Source organism: Hyperoodon ampullatus (genome assembly GCF_949752795.1).
Source record: "Hyperoodon ampullatus genome assembly, chromosome: 19".
Taxonomy (NCBI): Eukaryota; Metazoa; Chordata; class Mammalia; order Artiodactyla; family Ziphiidae; genus Hyperoodon; species Hyperoodon ampullatus.
The window spans coordinates 4239147-4263868 of record NC_136932.1 but is presented as its reverse complement, the minus strand read 5'-3'; the positions used below and the strand labels follow the sequence as shown (position 1 = coordinate 4263868).

The window sequence follows — 24722 nt, the reverse complement described above, 5'->3', positions numbered from 1 at the left end:
AGCCAACCCCGGGCGTTGAAACCAGCGGGCGAATGGGCGCAGGGCGGCCCTTCAACGCTGACCGCCTGGCCAATTGGGGGTTCCGCGTGGCCACAGCGGCAGCCAATCGACATGTAGCGCGGTGCCGCCGCGGAGAGGTCCGGCCCGAATATCCCTCCGCCTTCCTCCCTCCCCCTCTCCCTCCCTGCGAGCCGCCGTTTACTCACCGCCTCCCTTCCCTTCTTTCTCCCTCCGCCACCCGAGCACCAGCCGCGCTCTGAGCTGCCCCCGGGGTCCCTCCCCCGCCGTTAGAGGAGCAGCTGCCGCCGCCGCCAGTAGCAAATTAGGAGGGAGAAAAGACGGAAAGGAGGAAGAAAGGGGAGCTGGAGCGACTACCAAGAGGGAGCCGGTGAATGGGCTTGTGGTGACCCCCGCCCCCCACCCCACCCTCCCTACCCACCCGACCCCCAACCCCCATCCCCAGTTAGAGCCGCCGCCCGAGAGGCCGGGCCGTCGTCCTAAGAGGAGTCGCCGCCACCACCTCCGCCATGGAGCTTATCACCATCCTCGAGAAGACCGTGTCTCCCGGTAGGACGCGGGGGCCGGGGGTCGAACTGGGGTGATTGGGTGGGGGGAGGGGAAGCCCTGGCCCCCTCTGACCCTGTTCCCTTTCCCACTTTCCTTCCCCCAGATCGGCTGGAACTGGAAGCGGCGCAGAAGTTCCTGGAGCGTGCGGCCGTGGAGAACCTGGTGCGTGCCACCCCGCCGTCCCCCATCCCGCCGTCTCCCCATCCCCTGCATGCGGGCCTTCCCGCCCTCCCGGAGGCCCAGGCCTCGGGAACCCACCCCGCCCCATCCCGTCCCCCTCCCCCCCCGTCCAACCTAACCCCGCCATCGGGAAGCCGGTGGGTGTGTCCCGCCCCGGGCCCGGCAGCTGGCCAATGGCGCGGCGCGCCGGGGTGACTGCCACCCAATCGGCGTGCAGCCTGAGGGCGGCGGTGCAGCAGGAGGGAGAAAGAGGGAGGGAGGGGAGGTTAGGTTGCGCGGCGCTGCGTGTTCAGCAAGGGTGGGGGTGGGGGAGCCGGGCCTAGGGGCCATGTGGAAGCTACGAACCCCGCCGCCCGCCTTGTTCGTACCGGGGCCGGCTTCTCCTTCCTGTCCCATGGCCCCTGTGATTGTCCGCCTACTTCCCAGAGCTCTACCGTTTCCAGTCTCCCTTGGTCTGTGCTCATGGCCCAGGCCTGCACCCGAATGCCTCTTAACCCATTTCCGGCAGTGTTTCTCCCTTTCTTGACTGGGTATTCCTCACCCGGGTTTTTGTATTCCCCCCTCCCCGCGGCCCCCCGGATCAGTAGAGACTAAATCTGCACCCAGATAACAGGCTGAGGCTCATCCTTGAGATCGGGCCTGTTTCCAGAGGAAAGTTCCTCGTTTTTCATATTTTCAAATTTAAAGGGTACAGAACAAATGAATGTTAAGTCCCCTAGAGACTGGACCTCTGTATAAAATTGTGAGATGTATTGGTTGAAACAATCTACGTGCCAGTAATGTTTCTCTTTGGATTCCCTCCTGTTGGGGGGATGGGGAGCAGAGAGAAGGGTGAATGATACTAGACATCCTTTAAAGGTAATAGTCCTAAATAACACTGTAACCAGATGTGTTCTTTTGTGTTACCTAGGCAAAATAACGCAAGAAAAAAAAGTGACAAGGCGTATTTTTATTTTATACAAACTGCCTTTGAATGGTTTTTGTTTTTTTTGTGTTTTGTGGAGTTTAGTGTTTTTTGTGGGGTTTTTTGCCTTTCCATGTGTTAGTTTTTACTACTAATCTTTTTATCCTTAACTTTCCATAGAAAAGATTTTTATCCACTAGTATAGACTGATAATATTTCCACTTGGTATATATTCCTCTTTTTTTCTTTTGCTAAATTTGCAAGGAGCCTTTTCTCTTATTCCTAACATTTTATTTTATTCCCAACATTCCTGACATTCTTTAGTGGTATATAATTAATAAAACTTTTAAGAATTATTTCCCACTGTAATTGCAGGACTTGTTAGTGGTAAACTATCTGCTTTTAGTTTTTCCTGTTAGCTTCTCCATTGGAGAGAGCTTCTTGCAGGGAAGACTAGTGTGTGTTAAAATTTTTAAACCAAATTTATAAAACCAAATTGGGGACCTGAGCAGTACAAAAGATTGAGTATACTTTTGAAGAATCTACAGTAATGTTTAAACAACTCAAGAATAGGAACAATTCAAGGAATAGGAACCTTTAGTGTGTTAACTGTTGCCTATTAAACATGAAGTCATTTTCCTTGACATTTTAATCTTTTCAGTTGCCCCCTATTTCTAAATATTTGTTACCACTTTTTCCTTATAAATCTTTTTTCACTGTTACTATTTTGCTGAAACACTGAAAACTAAACTAGAGAACACTAGCCTCCTAAGTCTATGTTTTACATTTAGAAGTACTTCCCTCTCTTATACCTGCTTCCATGAGATCAAAAGCCACCCTGGGTGTCATTCTTTTTGGACTAAGATTTTTTTTAATCTAAATTTTAAAAGTAACAATTTTACTTTCTACCCTGTCATAACATACTCATTTAACAAATACAATTTACTGAGTACCAGATTTTGGTCTAGGTATGAAGAAGAATCCTCTACCAGATTGTCAAGCTTGCTTTAATTCTGGGGGATCTAATGTGAAGATTTGGGCACTCTTAGTTGATGTTGATAGGAAAACCTGTAACTCCTTGTTAAATGCTGAGTCTGTGTGAGAAGATGGATGACTTCCTCATGTACCAAGTAACATTTTTATAGGAATCTTGAAGTAGATATTTTGGCATTTTCCGAAATATTATGATATGTTCTAAAAATTTCAGGTTTTCCCCTGTTTTTTGATGCTATTCTCAATTGGTGAAGTTCCTAAGAGGTATTTCCATTCACATCTTAACAGCCCACTTTCCTTGTGGAACTGTCCAGAGTGCTGGCAAATCCAGGAAACAGTCAGGTTGCCAGAGTTGCAGCTGGTCTACAAATCAAGAATTCTTTGACATCTAAAGATCCAGATATCAAGACACAGTACCAGCAGAGGTGGCTTGCTATTGATGCAAATGCTCGACGGGAAGTCAAAAATTATGTAAGTAGCTTTCATCTCCTTTTGGTCATACTAGCCTGGGGAATGTCAGTTCTTTTGTCATCTACATGGGAAAGAGCTGACAGTGCAATAGATGTCTGGGATCTAAACTTAATTTGAAGGTAAAAAATGTATTTGATATAAGTCTCCTTTCTCAAACTGTCTTTCTCCAAGTGATTCTTCCTTAGTTAACTAACACTTAGCTCTTGCTGAACTTCTGCTGTAGATAGATCTCATTGTTTGGTGATTAGGCATGACACTGTGTGGAGTCAGAAGGGGAATTAAATGATCTCCTGGGCTTTCAAGCCCAAAGAGTTTGTGAAATAAGATTATGACATTAATCGTGTTTTTATCTACTTAGCAAATAATGAGAAACTTCTAGAGACAGCTGGCTTTTTGTCAAGGTGTTTAAAAAGTGAGCTGATGGATTTTTAGTTTTTATTTATTTATTTTTTTTGAGGAAAATTGAATGTCACTTGTTGCACTGCATTATGGAGTTCTTGTGATTTGCTTGCTGAATTAGAAATCCGTAATTCTTGCTGCAGCAAAGAACTCAGAATATATGGACGTATTGCTTTTTTTTAAAAAATTGGGTCCTTTAGTGGCCTGTGTTACATGGATAAGGCACAGAGGGTAGTAAGTCAAACATTTGTGCAGTCATCAGTTGGTCCTTGGTATTTGAGGAGAAACCAGTGGGGGGATTTCTGTGTCTGTACTTGTGCTCGTCGTGGTTGTGCACATCAATCTTCTGTTTCCTGGTTCTGGGTGTCAGCATTAGGTAAATTAGTGCTCTTTAGGGCAGTAACTTCTCTTTCTAGTTATGTACCTCCTTCCCTCTTCACTCTTGCATGGAGGAACTCATGACAGGAAACTAGGTTACAAAAGCCAACTCGGTTGGAATCTTTTTTGGACTATGTAGAGCTGTTTCTGTCCACATTGGGTTTCCTTATATAATAACAGTTTAATCCTCCTCTCAGTAATTTGATATAAATGAAGTTTATTCCATGAATCACTGGAAATCTTTCGTCGTTGTTGTTGTTTGTTTTTGGTTTTTGGCCGCACTGTGTGGCATGCGACATCTTAGTTCCCCACCCAGGGATTGAACCCATGCCCCTGCAGTGGAAGGGTGGAGTCTTAACCACTGGACTACCAGGGAAGTCCCATAATCACTGGAAATCTTGATACTTAACTGTATTCATTCAATTTCTCGTTTTCCTCAAATTACACAATAGTAAATGAGAGAAGACATGATTGGAACTGTAATTGACTTTGGAGGGGGACACATCAATCTCAACACAAAATTTAAAATTTTTGAGTAAGAATTTGTATAGACATTATTGAGCTTTCATGCATGAAAAAAAATAGCAGTTATCTTGGGCTTTTTTCCCTTTCATAGCACATCTGGTAATACTTTTTCAGTGCTGGTGGTTATTTTTTTAAATGTGGGTCTGGACACAGTTGAGAGCTAATTTCTTACTCCTCTTATTTCTGATAATTGACTTATCATTAGGGTCACCCCTAGTTTTAAAAAAATAACTTTGAGTACTCAGGATTTAGACATTTGTAGTCTCTAAGTCACCTCAAGTAATATTAATTAATGGTCTTCTAGAAGCAATTTAAAGGAGAAAAGCTAAAGATAGAATGGGATTCACGTATATACTAGGAGATGGTGCAATATAGTATAAAGGCACCCTGGATTTCTTAGACTTGGATTAATACCTGTTCAGCTCCTGCCCTTTTGGACAATTCATCTCATCCCTGCTCCCTTCCCCATAACAGTTTTTGTTAAAGTCCAGTCTAGCTCTGGTAGCCCTAGGGAGCAAAACCTTCATTTAGAATCAATCAGAACTGTTATTGGGTAGAGCTGTTGGGATTGGGCAGGTCTGATGATACACCGTATAAGGGGGAAGGATGGGGATTTCATTATTATTAGCTACAAAGCAGGATACTAAGTGACCTGACCTAGTCAGCAGAGCTGGCCTGAATATCTGGCAGCTACTCTTTGTCCTGTGTTCATGCCAGGAACAGTTAACTGTTTGCCTTTTGAGTGGACTGGTGATTCTTAGTGAGTTCATTGACAGAATTAGCTGATCACGGTAATGATTAACCCAGGGTCAGTTGTGGCTTCATTCTTTATCTGTACCTATGCCTTTGCTACTTTCTTACCTTGTGTTGAACACTTGAGGTGAGGTATCTGGCTTTGGAAATTCCATTTGGAAGTAGGAGATAATTGGTTTCATTTCTAGGCTCTGGGGCAGTGTTGGTTGTGCTGCTGTTGATAGTGAGGCTGGCTGTTTTCCCAACAGGTGGCCTATACTGCATATGCCTTTTCCTACTTTTCTGTATTATAGAAAATTCAGAGGCTGATGTAAGAGGTATGCTGGTAGGCAAACTGTATTCAAGTAGTATTAACATTGATACCTTTTGTCTTTTTGTGTGTGTACCTGAGCACAGGTTTTGCAGACTCTGGGCACAGAGACTTACCGGCCTAGCTCCGCCTCGCAGTGTGTGGCTGGTATTGCTTGTGCAGAGATCCCAGTGAACCAGTGGCCAGAACTCATTCCTCAGCTGGTGGCCAATGTCACAAACCCCAACAGCACAGAGCACATGAAAGAGTCGACGTTGGAAGCTATTGGTTACATTTGCCAAGATATAGTAAGTGCTGTATCTACCTTATATACCTCTGATTCCCTCTAGTTGTAACATGCATGGTATTAGAATTCTTCTTCATCATCATGAAAAAAACCAAGCCATTGCAGAGTGTTTTGAAAGTAGGGCTGCTTTATTTGTTATTTTAGACTTCTATATTAAGATAGTTAATTTATCCTCATATTGCTAAGCATGCCCTAAAGGAAAGAGACTTAAGGTTTACAAACTCAAGATGGAAATCCATGTATGGAGGGACATAGATAGTCTCTCCTCTCCTTGATCTGATCGCTTTCGGAAGATCCTCAATGTACCAAGGATGCTGTGTTACTTTTTCAGTTACTATTTTACAGAAACAGTTTGCCAGCTTTTGCTGTAGTGGTTTAACCACTGGAGCCACAACACAGTATGTTAAATGCAGCCCTCCTAGGACTGTTGTTGCTGCTGAGGTTACTACTCTTGGTGTCTGTTTTGATATACAGATTTGATGAAGCAAAGAAGTCCACAGCACTTGACCTGGACTTAGACTCCATAGATGTGCCCAGGTGTTGATCCTTGGTCCTCAGATGTTCTGAAGCTTTACTTCAGTTGGTACAGATGGCCTGGAAAAAAACACCAGACTGCCATCTCCATTTGCACAGAAGGGGAAAAAAAAAAGCCAGCATTACTTCATGCCCAGAGTCATTATGCTAAGAAGCAGAGATGAAGTTGATGAGTTTAACTTGTTTCAGTTCAATTTTGGACTACCAGACCCTGGGATATTTTGCAGGTGGTTTGTCCCTAAATGGAAATGTGTGGGAAAAGATCAGGAAAGTCTCATGATACTCTCTCAAATAGACTTTACAGTTGAAAGGACTGCTGATTAGTCATGAGCTCAATTATTATATTCACTGCACTTCCCTGCTGTTTCAGGACCCAGAGCAACTACAGGATAAATCCAATGAGATTCTGACTGCCATAATCCAGGGGATGAGGAAAGAAGAGCCTAGTAATAATGTGAAGCTAGCGGCTACTAATGCACTCCTGAACTCACTGGAGTTCACCAAAGCAAACTTTGACAAAGAGGTAAGTGTCTCTTGATTAAAAAGTGTAGGTTCAGAGGGTGAGGCATGAGAGTTAAATGAAAGTTTTGTTTTGTTTTAAGTTTATGACTTAGAAGGTACCATTTTGTTTAGAAGCATTTACTTCCCATCTAGTTAAGATTTGTGTTGTGTGAAATGGCCATGGAGTAGGTGTTTGCCATTTCTCATCGGGCTTTTGGGAATAATGTGATCTAAAATGTTTCTAGGTTTAGGTTTTCCCTTTTGCAGTCCAAAGTGTGAGTATGCTTTGGGATTTTTTAAAAAACATTATGTAAATTGGGCTGTTTCATACTTCCTTAGGAAAGTGCTTTTGAAAATTAATATATAAATAAAGTTTATTTTGCCTGAAAGTATTTCCCCCTATTATTTATTTTTAGTTGTGGTAAAATGTACAGTAAAATAAAGTTTGCCATCTTAACCATTTTTAAGTGTAAAGCTCAGTAGTGTTAAGTATATGCACATTGTTTTGCAGTCAATTTCCAGAGCTTTTTCGTCTTGCAAAACTGAAATTATATTATTAACTCCCCATTTTCCCCTTTACAATCCCTGGCAACCACCTTTATACTTTCTGATTCTATGAGTTTGTTTACTCTAGACAGTTTATGTTAGTAGAATCATACAGTATTTGAATTGCCTTTTTGTGACTGTCTTATTTCACTTAGCATAATGTCTTGGGTTCATGCATGTTATAACGTGTCAGAATTTCCTTTTTAAGGCTGAATAATAATTCCATTATATTCGTTTGTTGATGGGCATTTGGTTTGCTTCCTTCCACCTTGTGACTATTGTTAATAGTGTTGCTGTGTACATGGGTGTACAAATATATCTTTGAGAAGTTGTTTTCAGTTCTTTTGGATATATACCCAGAAGTCGATTGCTGGGTGATATAGTCTGAAAGCATTTTTGCGGGTTTGTTGACGCTTTAGTTGGGCTTTTTGCCTTTTCTTGGCCTTAGAGTGGACAAAGTAGGGAGGTCTAAGAAACCAAAGCAAATTGAATTCTAATTGCTTGGAAATGTAGTTCATTAGTCTTCTCCTGTATCTTACCACATTTGATCTGGGTTTGTTTGCATTCTCTTAAAGTTTATTTTTTTATTTTTAATTTTTAAAAAATATTTATGTATTTATTTGGCTGCATCGGGTCTTAGTTCCGGCATGTGGGATATTACTTGCGACATGCGCGATCTAGTTCCCTGACCAGGGATTGAAGCCGGGCCCCCTGCATTGGGAGCTCGGGGTCTTAGCCACTGGACCACCAGGGAGGTCCCTCTCTTAAATTTTAAATACAAGGAAGGGGGTTTTCCTAATTGTAGGGGGTTTTTTTGTTTTGTTTTAACCATTTTTATTTCAATCCTGTGACCTACATTTTCCTGTCTGCTTCCTTCCTCAAGTCTTGTTAGTGAAGATCATTTGGGGGATTAAAAGATTCAGGACCTCCTTAGAGGGCAGGTCATATAGTAGACACTGGGGGCAAACTGTAGAGCCTTCATAGTCCCATTACTGTGTCAGGAAAACCTGCTTGATTGATCCAGGGTTGTGTGGGTCCCTGAGGGAGTGAGAGGTTTTCTTTGAAGGGACAGTCTAGTAATCTTCATATATGTGGTTTATACTCTTGTCATTTTCTTTATTTTTATTCTTTTGCAGTCCGAAAGGCACTTTATTATGCAGGTGGTCTGTGAAGCCACACAGTGTCCAGATACAAGGGTAAGTGAGAGGTCATGTGAATAATTTGTCTTCTACCTTTCCTAGGAAATGCTAACTCTAGCATAGTAGTTTGAAATGTTGGAATCTGGTGACTTCAGAAATAGGTTTGACTAATACTGTTATTAAATAAGAATTTTTCTTCACTGAATTGGAGAACAGGGAAGAATAGTCCTTGGAAAGCTAACATGATGGAAGTTGTCACCCCCTTAAAAAAGATTTAAGGGAGAAATGGTTTTTGATCAGCCTTGCTATTTAATTGCTGTAGGTTGTTCAAGTGATTGTTTTCCATTGTAGCCATTGAAACAGCTTTCCTGTTGCAGTAACCTAAACCTTGACCCTTGAAGCTGGTGGGAGTAACATCCAGTCTGAGGGCGTTAGTGAGTTTAGTCCTGCCAGGGGTTCCACAGATATCTTTAAAGTAAAAAAGAAGGAAAGGAAATACACTTCAATTGACCCTATAGATTATTAACCCATTTGAGTGAAGTGGTTATTTCCCTTTGTCAGATTGCATTGTTATTAAACTAAATAGTAAACTGTTTAATCTGATGTTTGCAAAAGGTACGAGTGGCTGCCTTACAGAATCTGGTGAAGATAATGTCCTTATATTATCAGTACATGGAGACATACATGGGTCCTGCTCTCTTTGCGGTAAGTATTTTTATTTTATGTAGCTGAGCACAGAGCTGGTTGCAGAAGTCCATTATTCTTAGTTGATGTTTCGTCAGTTCTGTAATTTTTTATTTAATGTTGTGAAATCAAGGAAATTCCCTGAGTCTGCGTATTAGATTTAAGTTCATCAGCAGTGTGCCAAGAAAACTTGTGCTACCTTTGTACTAATGAGAGTATATTTTAAAAATCTCTTTCTTTTTCCTACCTTTCATTTCAGACCTAGCTTTCATAAATCTACATTTTTGAAACTTGAGTATCTGTGGTTATAGGAGGGGTCGAACTTGAACCAGCACTTATTTGGGGCCTGGGGTGTCATGTTTTCTCTCTTAAGATCACAATTGAAGCAATGAAAAGTGACATTGATGAGGTGGCCCTACAAGGGATAGAATTCTGGTCCAATGTCTGTGATGAGGAAATGGACTTGGCCATTGAAGCTTCAGAGGTGAGCCTGGGGGAGAGTCCATGTGGTGGGAGAGCTGTTATTCTGACTGGGCTTTGGGACTTACCTCTTTTGTGGATATTATTTTTCCTCTGGGAGAGCTTTATTATGACCGGGCTTAGAGAGTATCTCCATTTGTAGAGATTTGGGGTTTTCTGCTAGCCAAAGGCCCTCATGAGGGAGACAGATCAGGAATGAAGCATCTCCTGTTTTTACCAGTCAGGATTTGTTGAAAATACTAGTACTGTGAACACAAGGGGGCAGCAGGAAGTCACATTTTAACCAGGTGACATCTGATGCTGAATTATTTTCTTTTGGAAGGCCTAATGCAAGCATGGGATGTATAATTGATAGCTTACTAACTCTGGTGAAGGAATTAGATATGGAGAAAGGGGTTAATTCTGCACTCACAAATTTGAATTCAAGCTTTGTTTCCAACCTTGATTGTCTTTATGTCCTACTAAAAGCACAATCTTTGGCATCTTTATGTAAACTTCATACATCTCTTCATCCAGAGGTCACTTAGTGAAAAAATAATATAATTCTTAAGGTTGCCTTCGTCCTTTAAGGTAGATTATATGTATGGCCTAAAAGAATCTCATTGAAGTAGCCCAAAAGTGAGCGCCTCCAGAGACCACACACACTGCATGTTACCATGTGCTCCATGTATTTCTGTACAGACCTGTGGGCAGCTCTCACTGTATGCCTTTAGTAGCATAGCTTGTTTGCTGCTGTCCAGAATTTGCTTTATGTTTCTCCTCAGGCAGCAGAACAAGGACGGCCCCCTGAGCACACCAGCAAGTTTTATGCCAAGGGAGCACTACAGTACCTGGTTCCAATCCTCACACAGACACTAACTAAGCAGGTGAGTTACCTTCCAAATCTAGCCAGGTGAGCTGTGAAGCCTTGTTAACGGTTGGTTTGCTGTGGAACAGTTGCCACGAAGGAACTCGGCAACTCTTGAACTAGTTGATGTTCTGTTATAGATGCCTCAGGAAGAGCTGAGCTGGATCTGTAAGATCCTCTAGGCTCTGAGTAGTTTGTGACAAAATAAATGTAGCGAGACTTGATGAGGAATGTGGGTTTAATGAGTAAGTAGAGAAGTTATCTTACTAGAAGTGTATCGTGGTTGCCATTGTTCCCTTCTGGCTTCATGCATCCCAGTTTTTCTTGGTATGGTGTTTGAGAGATTCTTCCTGTCACCTCACCTCTTCTGGTGCATGTGAAATATCAGAGTTGGCAGCGCTTTGAGGAAACAACGCTGTAACTTTGAGCACTGTAAAATTTCTTCGTACACAGGAATGTAATTTGTTTTTAGGGAAGTACATGATTCTTAATATAGCAATCTTGAAAGATAAATAGAGATATACTTAGTTTGAAATGGACTGGGTGTTCCCTCAAATTTTCATCTCATCTTTTAGTTTTACAGTTGCTATTTTTCTATCTTTGACCTTAGTATTTTCACTTTTCTATATTTTTGTTGTGCTTTTCTCATTTGGGAACAAATTATTCTTTAGGTGTATAATTTTCTGAAGTTGCATAAGCAGGCTGCCTTAAATTACTCTGGTGTGAACAGCCACAATAAGAAGGATATACCTTGAATTCTAGTTTCAAGGGAGATCTGAATGGAATCTTTTTTAACTTTTTATTGAAATAATAATTACTAGCACACCAGAACCACACTCCCCATCCCCATCCCCCCAGTGTCTTCTTCCTGGTCGTTAACTCCTCCCTCACCTTTAACTGCATAGATTTTGACTGATTCTGAACTTTATATAACTAGAATCATGTAGCATATATTCTCTTGTTCTGCTTTTTACTTTATGTGTTCAAGATTCATCCTTACTGCATGTAGTTGGAGTTTGTTCATCTCATTGTATAGTGCTAAGAAGTATCTTCCCTCTGTCTGCATCTTGTTTAACAAAGGCTGTGCTGTGATGAATCTTTGTGGAAGGGATAAAGATAAGAAAGTTTTATATTTTATTTACTTCCCCAAAGCTGAAGTTGTAATGATACTTGAGAGTAGTCAGAGGACCTTTTGAGTTAAAGTGATTCTTTGAATAAAAACTTAATTAGTGCCACGTTCTTTCACTAGGATGAAAATGATGATGACGACGACTGGAACCCCTGCAAAGCGGCTGGGGTGTGCCTCATGCTCCTGGCCACCTGCTGTGAAGATGACATTGTCCCGCATGTCCTCCCCTTCATCAAAGAACACATCAAGAACCCTGATTGGCGGTACCGGGATGCAGCAGTGATGGCTTTCGGCTGTATCTTGGAAGGACCAGAGCCCAATCAGCTCAAACCACTAGTTATACAGGTGAAGCTGAGGGAGTTTGTGGGTGGAAAGTGGGATATTTATTGTTTATTTAAACTTTTTGCCTGAAGATTTGCCTTTATTTTATTTTTTTATTTTTATTTTTTGCGGTACGCGGGCCTCTCACTGTTGTGGCCTCTCCCGTTGCGGAGTACAGGCTCTAGAGGCTCAGGCCCAGCGGCCATGGCTCACGGGCCCAGCCGCTCCGCGGCATGTGGGATCTTCCTGGACCGGGGCACAAACCCATGTCCCCTGCATCGGCAGGCGGACTCTCAACCACTGTGCCACGAGGGAAGCCCGATTTGCCTTTATTTTAAGAACAAAGCTGTAGATAGTCATCCACAAAGGTTATTTCTAGATAGCTATTTGCTGTCAATGAGGCATAAAATATATTTTTATTACAAAAATCATATGACTTGAAAAATGCAGAAAAGGCCAAAAAGAAAAAGTACCTTTAATCCCATTGCCCAGTGATAACAGCGTGCATGTGTGTGTAACAGGATGGAGATCTTGCTATACAAATAATTTTAAAACTTGTTTTTTCACTAAATGCTATATCATAAACAATTCTCCATAGTTTTTTGTTTTTTTTAAATTATTTATTTATTTTTGGCTGCATTGGGTCTTCATTGCTACGTGTGGGCTTTCTCTAGTTGCGGCGAGCAGGGGCTGCTCTTCGTTGTGGTGCGCGGGCTTCTCATTGCGGTGGCTTCTTCTGTTGTGGTGCATGGGGTCTAGGCGCGCAGGCTTCAGTAGTTGTGGCGCGCGGGCTTCGTTGCTCCGTGACATGTGGGATCTTCCCAGATCCCACAGGGATCGAACCCGTGTCCCCTACATTGGAAGGCGGATTCTCAACCACTGCACCACCAGGGAACCCAAGAGTACATTTTAATTGAGCTTAGTGTATATAGACCTCAACCTTTCAGGAATAGCTAAATGCCATCACAGCTGCATCCTGGGATCTCTGCCTGAGTAATTCAGTAAAGATTGCTGAAAGTATTCATACCAAACTCTTAATAAAACTGTATACTGGGATTTGGTGAAGAGAGGAGGACTTTTTCACTTTTCCAGTTACTTTTATTATATTGTTGGATATTTGATAAGCACGTCTTATAAAATGACAAAACCATCTTGATACTTTGAGTTAAATTCCAAACATCAGGGGCTTCCCTGGTGGTGCAGTGGTTGAGAGTCCGCCTGCCGATGCAGGGGATGCGGGTTCGTGTCCTGGTCTGGGAAGATCCCACATGCCGCGGAGCGGCTGGGCCTGTGAGCCATGGCCGCTGAGCCTGCGTGTCCGGAGCCTGTGCTCCGCAACGGGAGAGGCCACAACAGTGAGAGGCCCACGTACCGCAAAAAATGCAAACATCAGTATTTCCTCTTCTGCGGTATCAGTCAGCATGAACTTTAATCTTTGTTTTGCTTTGCCAATAACCGTTGTATTTTCAGGCTATGCCCACCTTAATAGAATTAATGAAAGACCCCAGTGTGGTTGTTCGAGACACAACTGCATGGACTGTGGGCAGAATCTGTGAACTGCTTCCCGAAGCTGCCATCAATGACGTCTACCTGACCCCCCTGCTGCAGTGTCTGATTGAGGGCCTCAGTGCTGAACCCAGAGTGGCTTCCAATGTGTGCTGGGTGAGGGATTTTCTTCCTGGTGAGATAAGGAGGTTGGCCAGGCCATTGGCAAGGAAGTAGGAGGTGTGGGAGAGACATGGGTCTACCTCACTAGAAGGTTTTTTCTGAATAGCATCTCCTTTCTAATTTCTTCAATTAAAATGTGGGGGAGATGCGAGCTGCATGACCCAGTGGGAGCAGTTGTCTCATGGTGACTGGTTCCCGAGCCATTTCTAAGAGTCATGTTAACCCAGCGGGAAAACTATCTGGACTTGGTTTTTTTTCTTCAGTTGCTTGGGGACAAGAAATTTTGATTCAGGTAGAGAGTTGCTGGCTATGAAAAGTAACCATTGCTGAGAAGGGGGTATGAGGGAAGGGAGGTAGGCAGCTCAGTGTTGAGTCAGGATAGGCTGAAGGTAGTTTGTTAGGGACCTTTGGGGTTTGGGGGTGGAAGGTAAAATAAGGAAGGAGTGGGGTAAAAAGGCTTTCTGTGGAGGGAAAGAGCAGAAATGAAGTGGCAGGCGTTCGTGGTGGGTGAGAATACTCTGCTGCTTAGAGAGCTGTGTGTAGATTATTAGGCAGCAGAAGCAAAATATAAATAAACATACATACATACATTTATCTAATTTTGAGGATAGCTGTACATGTTAAGTTGTCTTGAGATGACCTTGATAGGAAGCATTGAGGATTCACTGCCATTGGTTTATTCTTAGATCAGTTGGAAAGGAACTCTGCCCAAGGTGTCTTAAGGGAAAATGAGGTAATCCTGGAGTGGGATTCTTTTCAAGTTTAATTAATATTTACTCTGTCTGGGTTTAAGGCTTTCTCCAGCCTGGCTGAAGCTGCTTATGAAGCTGCAGATGTAGCTGATGATCAGGAAGAACCCGCTACCTATTGCTTATCTTCTTCTTTTGAACTCATAGTTCAGAAGCTCCTGGAGACCACAGACAGGTAACTGATACTACACAGAAATGAGTGGTGTCTTTGCATCCAAGTCCTTTTGCCTCTTGTGTGGGGACTGTTTAACCTAATCATAGAAACATTGCAATAGGAGAAATTAAAAGAATCCTGTTCTAGATAGTTTAAATAAGAGTGAGAAAAGAAATGTAGGCTTTCGACTACCTTAGAATTGTACAGTTTATAACTAAAGTCAGAAAATAGTCTCATTTCTCTACAGGTAGAGAGTAATTGACCTAGAGAGGTGCCTTCATTTTGCAGTGTCTCCAGTTAGTAGGAGTATTTGATTATGGTATAAGAGAAATAGTAGCTCTCATTATGAATTTAGTTGCCATACCAGATTACTAACCACCATTTATGATATTGTGTGAGGAACTTGGCATTAAATACAGTTGTTTTATAAATGAGCTTTGGAAATGTAGTTTGAAGGGGTTATAAGTTGGGGACAACCTTTAATTATTGTGATTTTGTGTAAACTATACCTAAAGCCATACTCAAAAGAAACCATTAGGAAGAGGGCAGGGTATCAATTCTTCATGCTTAACTAGTTCATTTCTTCATCTCGCAGATGAATGAAGAAAATTGATATATCCTTTTTTTTCTTTTTTCTGACCTCACCGCGCGGCTTGTGGGATCTTAGTTCCCCGACCAGGGGTTGAACCCCAGGTCCTTGGCAGTGAGAGTGCGGAGTCCTAACCGCTGGACAGCCAGGGAATTCCCAAGTTGTCTTTTTCATAGCTATTTGTGCAACCTCTTCAGTTGTCCACATGGGTTCTTCAGCATTTTTAACTAATTTTCCTACAATTTTAGCTCATTTCCAAAAGGGCCATTCTAAAGTTTAAACAGGTCTGGAAACCATATTGAACGTAGTCATTGGCTAAGAGATTGAAAATTTGGTTCCAGGCTGTATTGTGTTTGCCAAACTCAGATCAGGTCTGCAACCATCTCGGTTTCTGGGTTATTTTCAGTGAGAGAGTTTCTATATTATAATGACTTCTCTGTCCTTTCTCAGTTAAGGCTTTCCGATTTTTGCTGTGTGTTCCTTACAGACCTGATGGACACCAGAACAACCTGAGGAGTTCTGCATATGAATCTCTAATGGAAATTGTGAAAAACAGTGCCAAGGATTGTTACCCTGCAGTTCAGAAAACAACTCTAGTCATCATGGAACGACTACAACAGGTGCTCCAGATGGAGGTGAGACTGAGGGCGTTCCTGGTTCCTGGTGGGAAGGGTGTGGTACTTAACACAGAGCTCTAGTTTCAAGACTGTTCTCTTTTTTTCAGTGTTTAAGCATATATGTTCTCAGAAAGATATAAGGCTTATACAGAAAATGTTGCAGCTTAAAATTGTTTTGCTTGCTACAGTTTATTCATACGTGTGTAACACCATATACATATATAAGCTTATTTACTTTCCTGCATTAGCAGCAGTAAAGATTATTTAATGGTCCTGGCAAACCCAGCAAAAATGGAGGCATTGAGGGAGTTTAAAGCCCTTTCAGAAGGTGTTTATTCAGAACATGATCTCCTTTGTCTTGTAGTCACATATCCAGAGCACATCGGATAGGATCCAGTTCAATGACCTTCAGTCTTTACTCTGCGCAACTCTTCAGGTATGATGGTGCCTTATCACTTAATAGCTCCAGGGAAGAGAATCATATCTCAGGATGACAAGTTCATGTACACACAGAACTCTGAAGATGATGATGTAGATGATGATGGTCAGAAGCTCTTCTCAGAAGGCCTTAGTCTGATTGATTAGGAGAGTAATTTCCCATTTTCCTTTCTTGTCTGTCCATAAAAATGCAGTTTGTCTTTTGTACAGTGTAGGGAAGGAAACTACTCCATTTGTGATGGTCCTCCCAGCTGTGCAGCTATTTTGTATTAGCAACTTTTGGTCTGGTTTTCATTGGGTTGTCCAAGTGTAGCCCAGTCATATTTGGTTCCCAGCTATGGTTCACTGAGCTAAAAATATAGCCTTGTGTTTTTACAATCATCTTTTGAAACAATTGCTGTTGGAAACTTTATTATAATTTATTTATAGTATTTGGTGTTCACAGTAGACTTTTTCTGAGGAGAGACTGGGAAAATTAAACTGTTAACTCCTTGCTCGTGACTGGAGTCATGGCGTGGCTGAGGAGCTATTCCCTTTTTTATCCAAGAACAGGAAAACCTTGGAACTTGTCTAGTGCTTAGGTGGGTACTAGGTTTTAGAATTGAGTGATGCTGACTAGGTCATCTTACCTATGACTCCCCTCTCTTTTTTACTGCAAACTTAATTTTTTAAAATATGACTGTTAAGAGGTCTTTCCTGATCCAGTAACATTAGTTGAAACAAATTAAAGGGTAAGGAGGGAGGTTTGAGGAATATTGAATCGGGAAAAGTCAGATGGGTTTCAGTTTATCAAGACAATTTCTTGACCATCATCTGTAAATGGGTTAGGCTATAGAAAGGGTTGCTCTTTTGTTTTATGAGTAAGAACTCTAATATGACATGTCCTTATTCAAAGCTGAAATAATTTAACTGCCATTCCAGTACAACTAGATTATGGAGGCTGCTGACAAGGATTTGTCAGACTTAAATGAAACACAGAGGAGATGACTTTTTGCACCATGGAAGATCATCTTGTGTTTGTTCTGAATTGGGAAATAGATGAGATATTTAAATGTATGTTTCATTGTAGGTGATTTGCACTGTCAAAACTTCTGAGCATAAAAAGCCTTCCCCCCCCACCAAAAAAAAAAAAAAGAATTCTAGGGACTTAATTGATTAAAAAAAAAAAAGTATGGTGTTCTGATTGAAGGGTTTAGAATCAACAGATTCTGAACTCTTATTCATTTCACAGAATGTTCTCCGGAAAGTGCAACATCAAGATGCTTTGCAGATCTCTGATGTGGTCATGGCTTCCCTGTTAAGGATGTTCCAAAGCACAGCTGGGTCTGGGGGAGTGCAAGAGGATGCCCTAATGGCAGTTAGCACACTGGTGGAAGGTCAGTGAGCCAAAATTGGGCAGGGAATGTCTTTAGAATGCAAAAGTATCAATGGCCATGAAGAATTTTTGACTGCAAAAAAGCATAGTCCAATCTTCTCACTTATTGGGGTACTGAGTCAGTTCAGAGCTGGATTGAACATAAGTGTAAATTTGTGTATAACTGCCTTGCCACTCTCCTTGAAGTGAATGGGGAGCCAATTTGCAACTCAGATTGGCAACCTTTCTGGGGGTGGAGGGAACTGTTACCTACCTCATGTTCATCAGGTTCTTCTTTCCCCTAAAGTCTACTTGCTTTATTGAGGTTTGGCTCCTGTAAAGGATGGAGGAAGTAAAGGTTTCTATTTTCTTTCCTGGCACTTGGTACCTTCTGGTTTGGGTTGTAATGCTTTGGATTCAGGTTGACGCAGTATGGTGCCTGGTATGGAATGGAATGAAACGAAACATCGAGTTCTAGGAATTAATTGATTTTCTGAGTGTTACATGTCTAACTATGCAGAATTGCTTTGGGCAAGCCATATCTGACTTAAGGCTCCTTGAAAGGCCATTAAAAGCACATTAAAGAGCACTTCAGAAACCTGGAATGCTTCTTTAGTGGTGGTCTGTAAGGTGTTTTTTGTTTTTTAAGAATTTTTGATTGATTGATTGATTGACTGATTGGCTGCGTTGGGTCTTTGTTGGTGCACATGGGCCCCTCCCCAGCTGCGGCGAGCGGGGGCCACTCCTCGCCGCGGCGCGGGCTTCCCACTGCGATGGCCTCTCCTGCTGCAGAGCACGGGCTCTGCAGTGAGGCGCGTAGGCCCAGCCACTCCACGGCACGCGGGGTCCTCTCGGACCAGGGCCCGAACCCATGTCCCCCGCACTGGCAGGCAGATTCCCAACCACTGCGCCACCAGGCAAGCCCTGTAAGGTGTATTATTAAGGCAGACCCATTTCTAGCATAAGGAGCCTATGTGCAACTGGTCTGGCAACATGTGATTACCCTGGCAGGGCATAGAAGTTGATTTTGGTTCCTGGAGTGGCTGATTTGGATATGAAACCCAGACAGCTTTTCTTGACTGGCTTATTAAGTAAGTCCTCGATGGAATTGGCTAGAGATCAAGCTGGCTTCCAGGAGTTCCCTGGTGGTCTAGTGGTTAGAGTTCGGCGCTTTCACTGCCGTGGCCCAGGTTCAATCCCTGGTTGGAACTGAGATCCCACAAGCCGCCCGGTGAGGCCAAAAAAATAGCTGGCTTCCAAAGAGGACACGTTATAGTCAGATGAAGAGGTGGGCAAGAGGCAATATCACTAGCTCAGGCAATTCATAATTAACCTTGACATTCCTTGAGGGCCGTACCACTTGGTAGTTTCAGCCAGAGTGAAATCCCACTCTGTGGAGATTTGGCATTATCTCCAGGATATAAGAGTTAGGCCCTTTCAGCAGTTATGAATTTGGCTTGTCCAAGGCAGCCCTAAGTCTTTGTGATAGAATCTGTAATTAACTCACATTCTACCTAACTTTTGACTGGAGTGCATACATTTTGGGAGAGCTAGGATGGTTATTTTTGTTCACTTCTGTGATACCCTGTGGTGCTAATAGTTTGTTTCTTTACAGTGTTGGGTGGTGAATTCTTAAAGTACATGGAGGCCTTTAAACCCTTCCTGGGCATTGGATTGAAAAATTATGCTGAGTACCAGGTAAGCTATGCTTTTCACAATAATACATTTATATTCTCATTTATACTTGGTAGTCATTGTAGTACAAAAGTCTGGATCCTGTAGCCCAGGTAGTATTTCCCTGTGTATCACTCCAAGGGTTGAGCTACTTTGTTGCCCTGAGTGTCTGAACTAGAAATAGTCAGTGAAAGACAGGATATTAGACACATCAGAGTAGCACCCTAAGAAGGGGTTTTGTTTTGTTTTCAATAAACCATCTGCCTCTGCTACCACCATCCCTGGTGAATATTGTCTTTTCTGTCCTTTCTTAATGATAGATTAGATAGTCCTAGTTCTCTTTCTGCCATATTGGTTGTTAGAAAGTGAACTAATCTGAGAGAGGAGGGGTCTTTTCTTCTTTGACTCTAGGTTCAAGTGATAAAGGACCAGTAGCTAGGTAAAAAATCATGCCTTACCCCTGCAGGCAGCCTTTTCTGTTCTAGAGGTCATTTTCTTGATTCTTTGCAGGTTTGTTTGGCGGCTGTGGGCTTAGTGGGAGACTTATGCCGTGCCCTGCAATCCAACATCTTACCTTTTTGTGATGAGGTGATGCAGCTCTTACTGGAGAACTTGGGGGTGAGTGTCTATACACACAATCTAATTTACCATTGGTTAGAAAGATGGTTAAACGTCAAGATCCGTGACAGGGAATGTATATGTCCCAGAATGTTGGCTGTGGGCTTATGAAGGGAGTCATTCATTTTCACAAGATGATTCTAACCTAAGGATGTGAAGTTAATTAAAGGAACGCATGGTCAGTGCATGGAACTTGAGTGGGGCAGGTGGGGACCAGTAAAGTACAAAGGAAAAGTAAATATATAATCTCTCTATCTAGAGGTAAGCATTGCTAATTTTTGTGTATGTCCCTTAAGGTCTATACCAGACATATCAGTAATTGCTTATTTTAAAAAGCTTTTTGAATCTTTGGACAGAACTAACTTTTTTTTTTTCTCCTTGTCAGAATGAAAATGTCCACAGGTCTGTGAAGCCACAGATTCTGTCAGTGTTTGGTGATATTGCCCTTGCTATTGGTGGAGAGTTTAAAAAATATCTAGAGGTTGTATTGAATACTCTTCAGCAGGCCTCCCAAGCCCAGGTGGACAAGGTAAGTTTAAAGCTATCTTTAAGTCCAGCCCTGACTGGAGGAGCAGGACTTTTGACAAATATACAACTAAAGGCCATCGATATGATGGAGATTCTGTTCTTTTTCTCTTACAGTCAGACTATGACATGGTGGATTATCTGAATGAGCTAAGGGAAGGCTGCTTGGAAGCCTATACTGGAATTGTCCAGGGATTGAAGGGAGACCAGGAGAACGTACACCGTTGAGTATACAACCCAGTTGACTTAGTCCAGCGTGCACTTAGCCAAATGGGCTGTGTGTTCATTGTGTAGTTCACTTGTAAACTAACACCTATTGCTTAAAAGAAGGGGAGAAGGAGGAACAGTGCTCTAATGAAGGGAGTAGCTTTGGGGGAGGATATAGACTATTATTTCTGATCCCTGCTCCTTCAGCTACCTTGCTTCACGTTTCTTGAGCATTGCAAGGGATGGGATCCAGCAAGGCTGTTGCTGCTGGTTGCATATGTACCAGCGCTGAGTGGGAGTTCCCTAACCCCCACCATGCATCTGAATTGAAGGATTGGGGGGGTTAGATTTCCTCTATCACCTGATGTTTTTGTTATTGATTGGGGAAATATTTGTACTTCACTCCTTTGATATTACAGGCTTAGAGGAAAGGTTCCATTTGTGCTCTACAGATATATATATCTGCTTATAAGAATAGGAGTATCTGCCTCTTCTGTTGACTTGAAGAATGACATCTTAATCTGAGGAAGAATAATTTGGTATAACTGTATGCAACTAGTTCTCCAGCCCAAAACCTGCCTGATGGGAGTAGAGAATTTGGGAATTTTGAAACAGGGGGTAAACAGGGGGGGTGTAGTCCTGACAGATGTGGGACAACCTCAGCAGACCTCTTTCTTTTATAGCGGATGTGATGCTGGTACAACCCAGAGTAGAATTTATTCTGTCTTTCATTGACCACATTGCTGGAGATGAGGATCATACGGACGGAGTAGTAGCTTGTGCTGCTGGACTGATCGGGTAGGTTATACCCTGCTTTTGATAGCTGAATAGAACGTGTCATGGAAAATGAGATGATGTGTAGTAAAGAATATTGAGAGTAGCCTGGATGGCAATTACCCACCTTTTTGGCACAGAGGGGATCTCTTTCTTTAATAGAACCCATCATGTCCTGTTTTGAGTTCTTAGATAATAATTCATTCCAGAATTTAGCTCTAATCTCATTTCAGACCCTCTAGATTTCTAATTTCTCCCCACCAAACTCTGTGAAGTGAGCTCTCAGAGGTATGGAAGCAGCATCAGATCTATGTCCATCCCATATTCTGATGTTGGTCAACAAATTGCCTCTGTTTAGCCTCCTCTACTGAGGGTTTCTGAGGTATCATTAGAAGAAAGAACATTGGTTTTGAGCAGCTCAAAGACCTGGAGTCTAGTTCTGATTTTACCATGAATTAGCTGTGGAACCTTGGGTAAGTTATTCTACTTTTTTAGACCTCATTTTTTTTAATCTGTTGAGGGCAGGTGTTAGACTTACTTATCTTTAAAATTTCTTCCAGCTTTAAAAAGTAGGTAAATACCAAGAAACCTATAGCTAGCTTAGCACTGGTTTGGAAGGTTCTAAATATGATCTTGTTGTAGGGCCAGGAGCCCATTTTCAGGTGTGTTTACTTTGCACAGGGACTTGTGTACAGCATTTGGGAAGGATGTACTGAAATTAGTAGAAGCTAGGCCAATGATCCATGAACTGTTAACTGAAGGACGGAGATCGAAGACTAACAAAGCAAAAACCCTTGCTACATGGGCAACAAAAGAACTGAGGAAACTGAAGAACCAAGCTTGGTAAGAGCTTGTCTCCACTGCCCTCTTTCTTCTACTTTCTTGGGGAGGAGGTACATTTTCTTTAGACTGTTCTGACAAGGGCTTTCTTCAGGTGTTTTGTTTTGTACTCTTTCCCATATAGTGCTTCTGAGTCAGGCCTTTGTTCCTCAGCCTTGTACTAGTGGAAGGGTCAGGCAGCCAATCTTTCCTTGAGCCAAATATTTGGTTCCTCATGGTTATAACAGAACTTACATAACTAGAATTCACTGAAGTCCCCAAATCATTTTGGACCTTAATAAAGTCATCGATAATGGCATTTTCCCAAAATTCTCTTTCTACTCTTTATTTCTTTCCTCATGTTCTTTTCTTTCTTTACTGCAGTGCTTTGAGACATTGCTTTCTTTTACAGAAGATATCCAAAGTCGGAGTTGTCTGACCTCTGCTTTGAAATGTAGTTTTAATTTATTTTCCTCTCACTTACTGAGTTATCTTACACCACAGATCTCAGTAAAATTGGCTATTTTGAGTTTTATCTTTTCAGTTTCCTACCCTTCGTAAGTGCTAATGAGAGCAGGTAAATGGCACATAGGAAAATAATAAAAATAATCAGTCCTTGAAAAGTTGACAAATTCCATTCAGGTCTATAAGCACTTAATTGTAGGAATCGGAGAGGTGTTTGGCTCTACTGGCTATAAGGGATTTCAAAAATTGACCTTTTTTCCAATCTGTTTTTAGATCTGTTACCATTGGGATGATAACCTGAGACCCCCACTGGAAATCTCCAATCTTTTGAAAAACCCGGAAGTGAGGAGTGTGCACGGATGCTGAATGTTTGGGAATGAGAGGATGAGTGAGTGAGGCTTGAAAACACACCACATTGAAAATCCTGCCACAGCAGCAGCTGCAGCCATCAACAGCAGCGCTGTTAGTGAGCTAAGTAATCACTGACTTCGTAGAAAACCATAATGTCGGCCATCTTGGAAAAGAGAAAAATGGTGGATTTACTTAAAAAAAGAAAGCTCTCTCTTCCCAGGAGAGGCTAGAACTAGCTTTTCTGTCTTTTGGCCAGTGCCGAGTGGAATGACTAGTTTGGGGGAGAGGAGGAGGGACTGGGTTCAGCTGTGGTGCTTTGTTGTAAAAGGCATCCTGGCCTTTGCTACTGATGAGAAAGATGGAGCCTGGGTCTCAAGCCCACCTTTGGTGTACCTTTGCCACGTGGTACTGGTACTGTATGCGTGCTGGCTGAAAGGAGGGTGAGGGATTCTTTACAGTCTGAGAATGAGTGTGTGTGAGTGAGGCGGTATCCACATTCTCAACTTCAAGTCATTGCAGTTTCTTTTTCCCAAAAAAAGAGGTTAGGATGTTGCATTTCATGAAACTAACTGAAGTTCTGTCTACTGATGCAGCACAAGAGATACAAGAGAAAAAAAAAGGAAAGACGCTCTTAGGTTTTGTTTTTTGGGTTTCCTTTTTTTTTTTTTTTTTTAACTCTAGGGAAAACACTGACGAATGGTCAGAGCTCCCACCCTGATCTTTTCATCAAGGCGCCTTTCCTAATAATATGGTTCAACTGTGAATGTAGAAGTGGGGTGGGGGGGACTCTGGAGTTAGAGGATATAGAAAAAATAAAAATACAATTGTTACAAATAAAGAATGCAGACTTCGAAAACAAAAGAAAGCCACAACCCAAACAAACCAAAATTTAACTGCTCATAATTGGCAGCACAAAAGAAAAGTTCTCTCCTGACATGTATCTTGGCAGTCTGAACGCCCCCAGAAAATTGTGCCAAAGAGTTTAGAAAACAAACATACCATAAAAGTAAACACACACAAACAGCAAATTTCAGGTAACTATTTTGGATTGCAAACAAGGATAAATTTAATGTTTTAAACAATCTGATAAAATGACCATTTGGAAACTGCTTGGCCTTCTGTTCTCTTTTATTTGATTGATTATAATGCGGTATTGGTCTCTTGCTGCACTTCAAAACCAAGTAATCAAAACAAAGGAATATATATGTGTGTGTATATATACACACATATATATATATATGCTAGAACTCTTGTGATGAAAATGGCACTTGAAAAAGGTTATATTTTTCCACTGAAGTTGAAGATTAATAAAAAGGTGTCAAAACATTCCCCTGGTCACACGCTGTAATATTTTTTTTAAAGTGTGATGTGCTATGATAATGATAAATCAGACTTAATTATTTTCCCTTTTACAAGGAAACAGGGCACCCTGAATTTTGGTTTTAGACTTTTTCAGCAATAAGGAGGGATGTTGGTAAGCTTTGATCCCCTTTTGGTTTTGTAGTTATTAGGAGTTTTTGCTGGCATTTTGAATATGCTGCATTCAAAAGCACCAAGAAAGATTTTTAAATTGCTTCCAGGTATTTGGAGGATTAAAAAACAAGACCTTAATTTCCCACTTTCATTTCCATTCTAGCAAAAAATATGGGCTTACATGTTTCTCTTTGCCAACTCCCTGTTCAAGCCTTCCATTCATAAGTGGGATTGGCTCAGTTTTGCCCATCCATACGGCAGCATCTCTAATAGCTCTTGTACAGGGTATCAGATATTGTG

At 41.9% G+C, this 24722-nt stretch overlaps 1 protein-coding gene across 1 annotated transcript; it reads left to right on the top strand.

Moving 5' to 3' along the window:
- Positions 1 to 527: 527 nt before the first annotated feature.
- On the top strand, positions 528 to 22628 carry KPNB1 (karyopherin subunit beta 1; the record flags this gene model as incomplete). Its single annotated transcript, XM_079725099.1, has 22 exons — positions 528 to 567; positions 671 to 729; positions 2933 to 3115; positions 5567 to 5767; positions 6671 to 6823; positions 8484 to 8543; positions 9102 to 9191; positions 9544 to 9654; positions 10415 to 10516; positions 11747 to 11971; positions 13418 to 13609; positions 14409 to 14539; positions 15595 to 15742; positions 16089 to 16160; positions 17394 to 17538; positions 19132 to 19214; positions 19701 to 19808; positions 20194 to 20337; positions 20451 to 20556; positions 21224 to 21338; positions 21996 to 22157; positions 22518 to 22628. 22 exons carry the CDS (start codon positions 528 to 530, stop codon positions 22570 to 22572), a joined length of 2685 nt encoding a protein of 894 aa, XP_079581225.1. The 3' UTR covers positions 22573 to 22628.
- Between the last annotated feature and the right edge of the window lie 2094 nt (positions 22629 to 24722).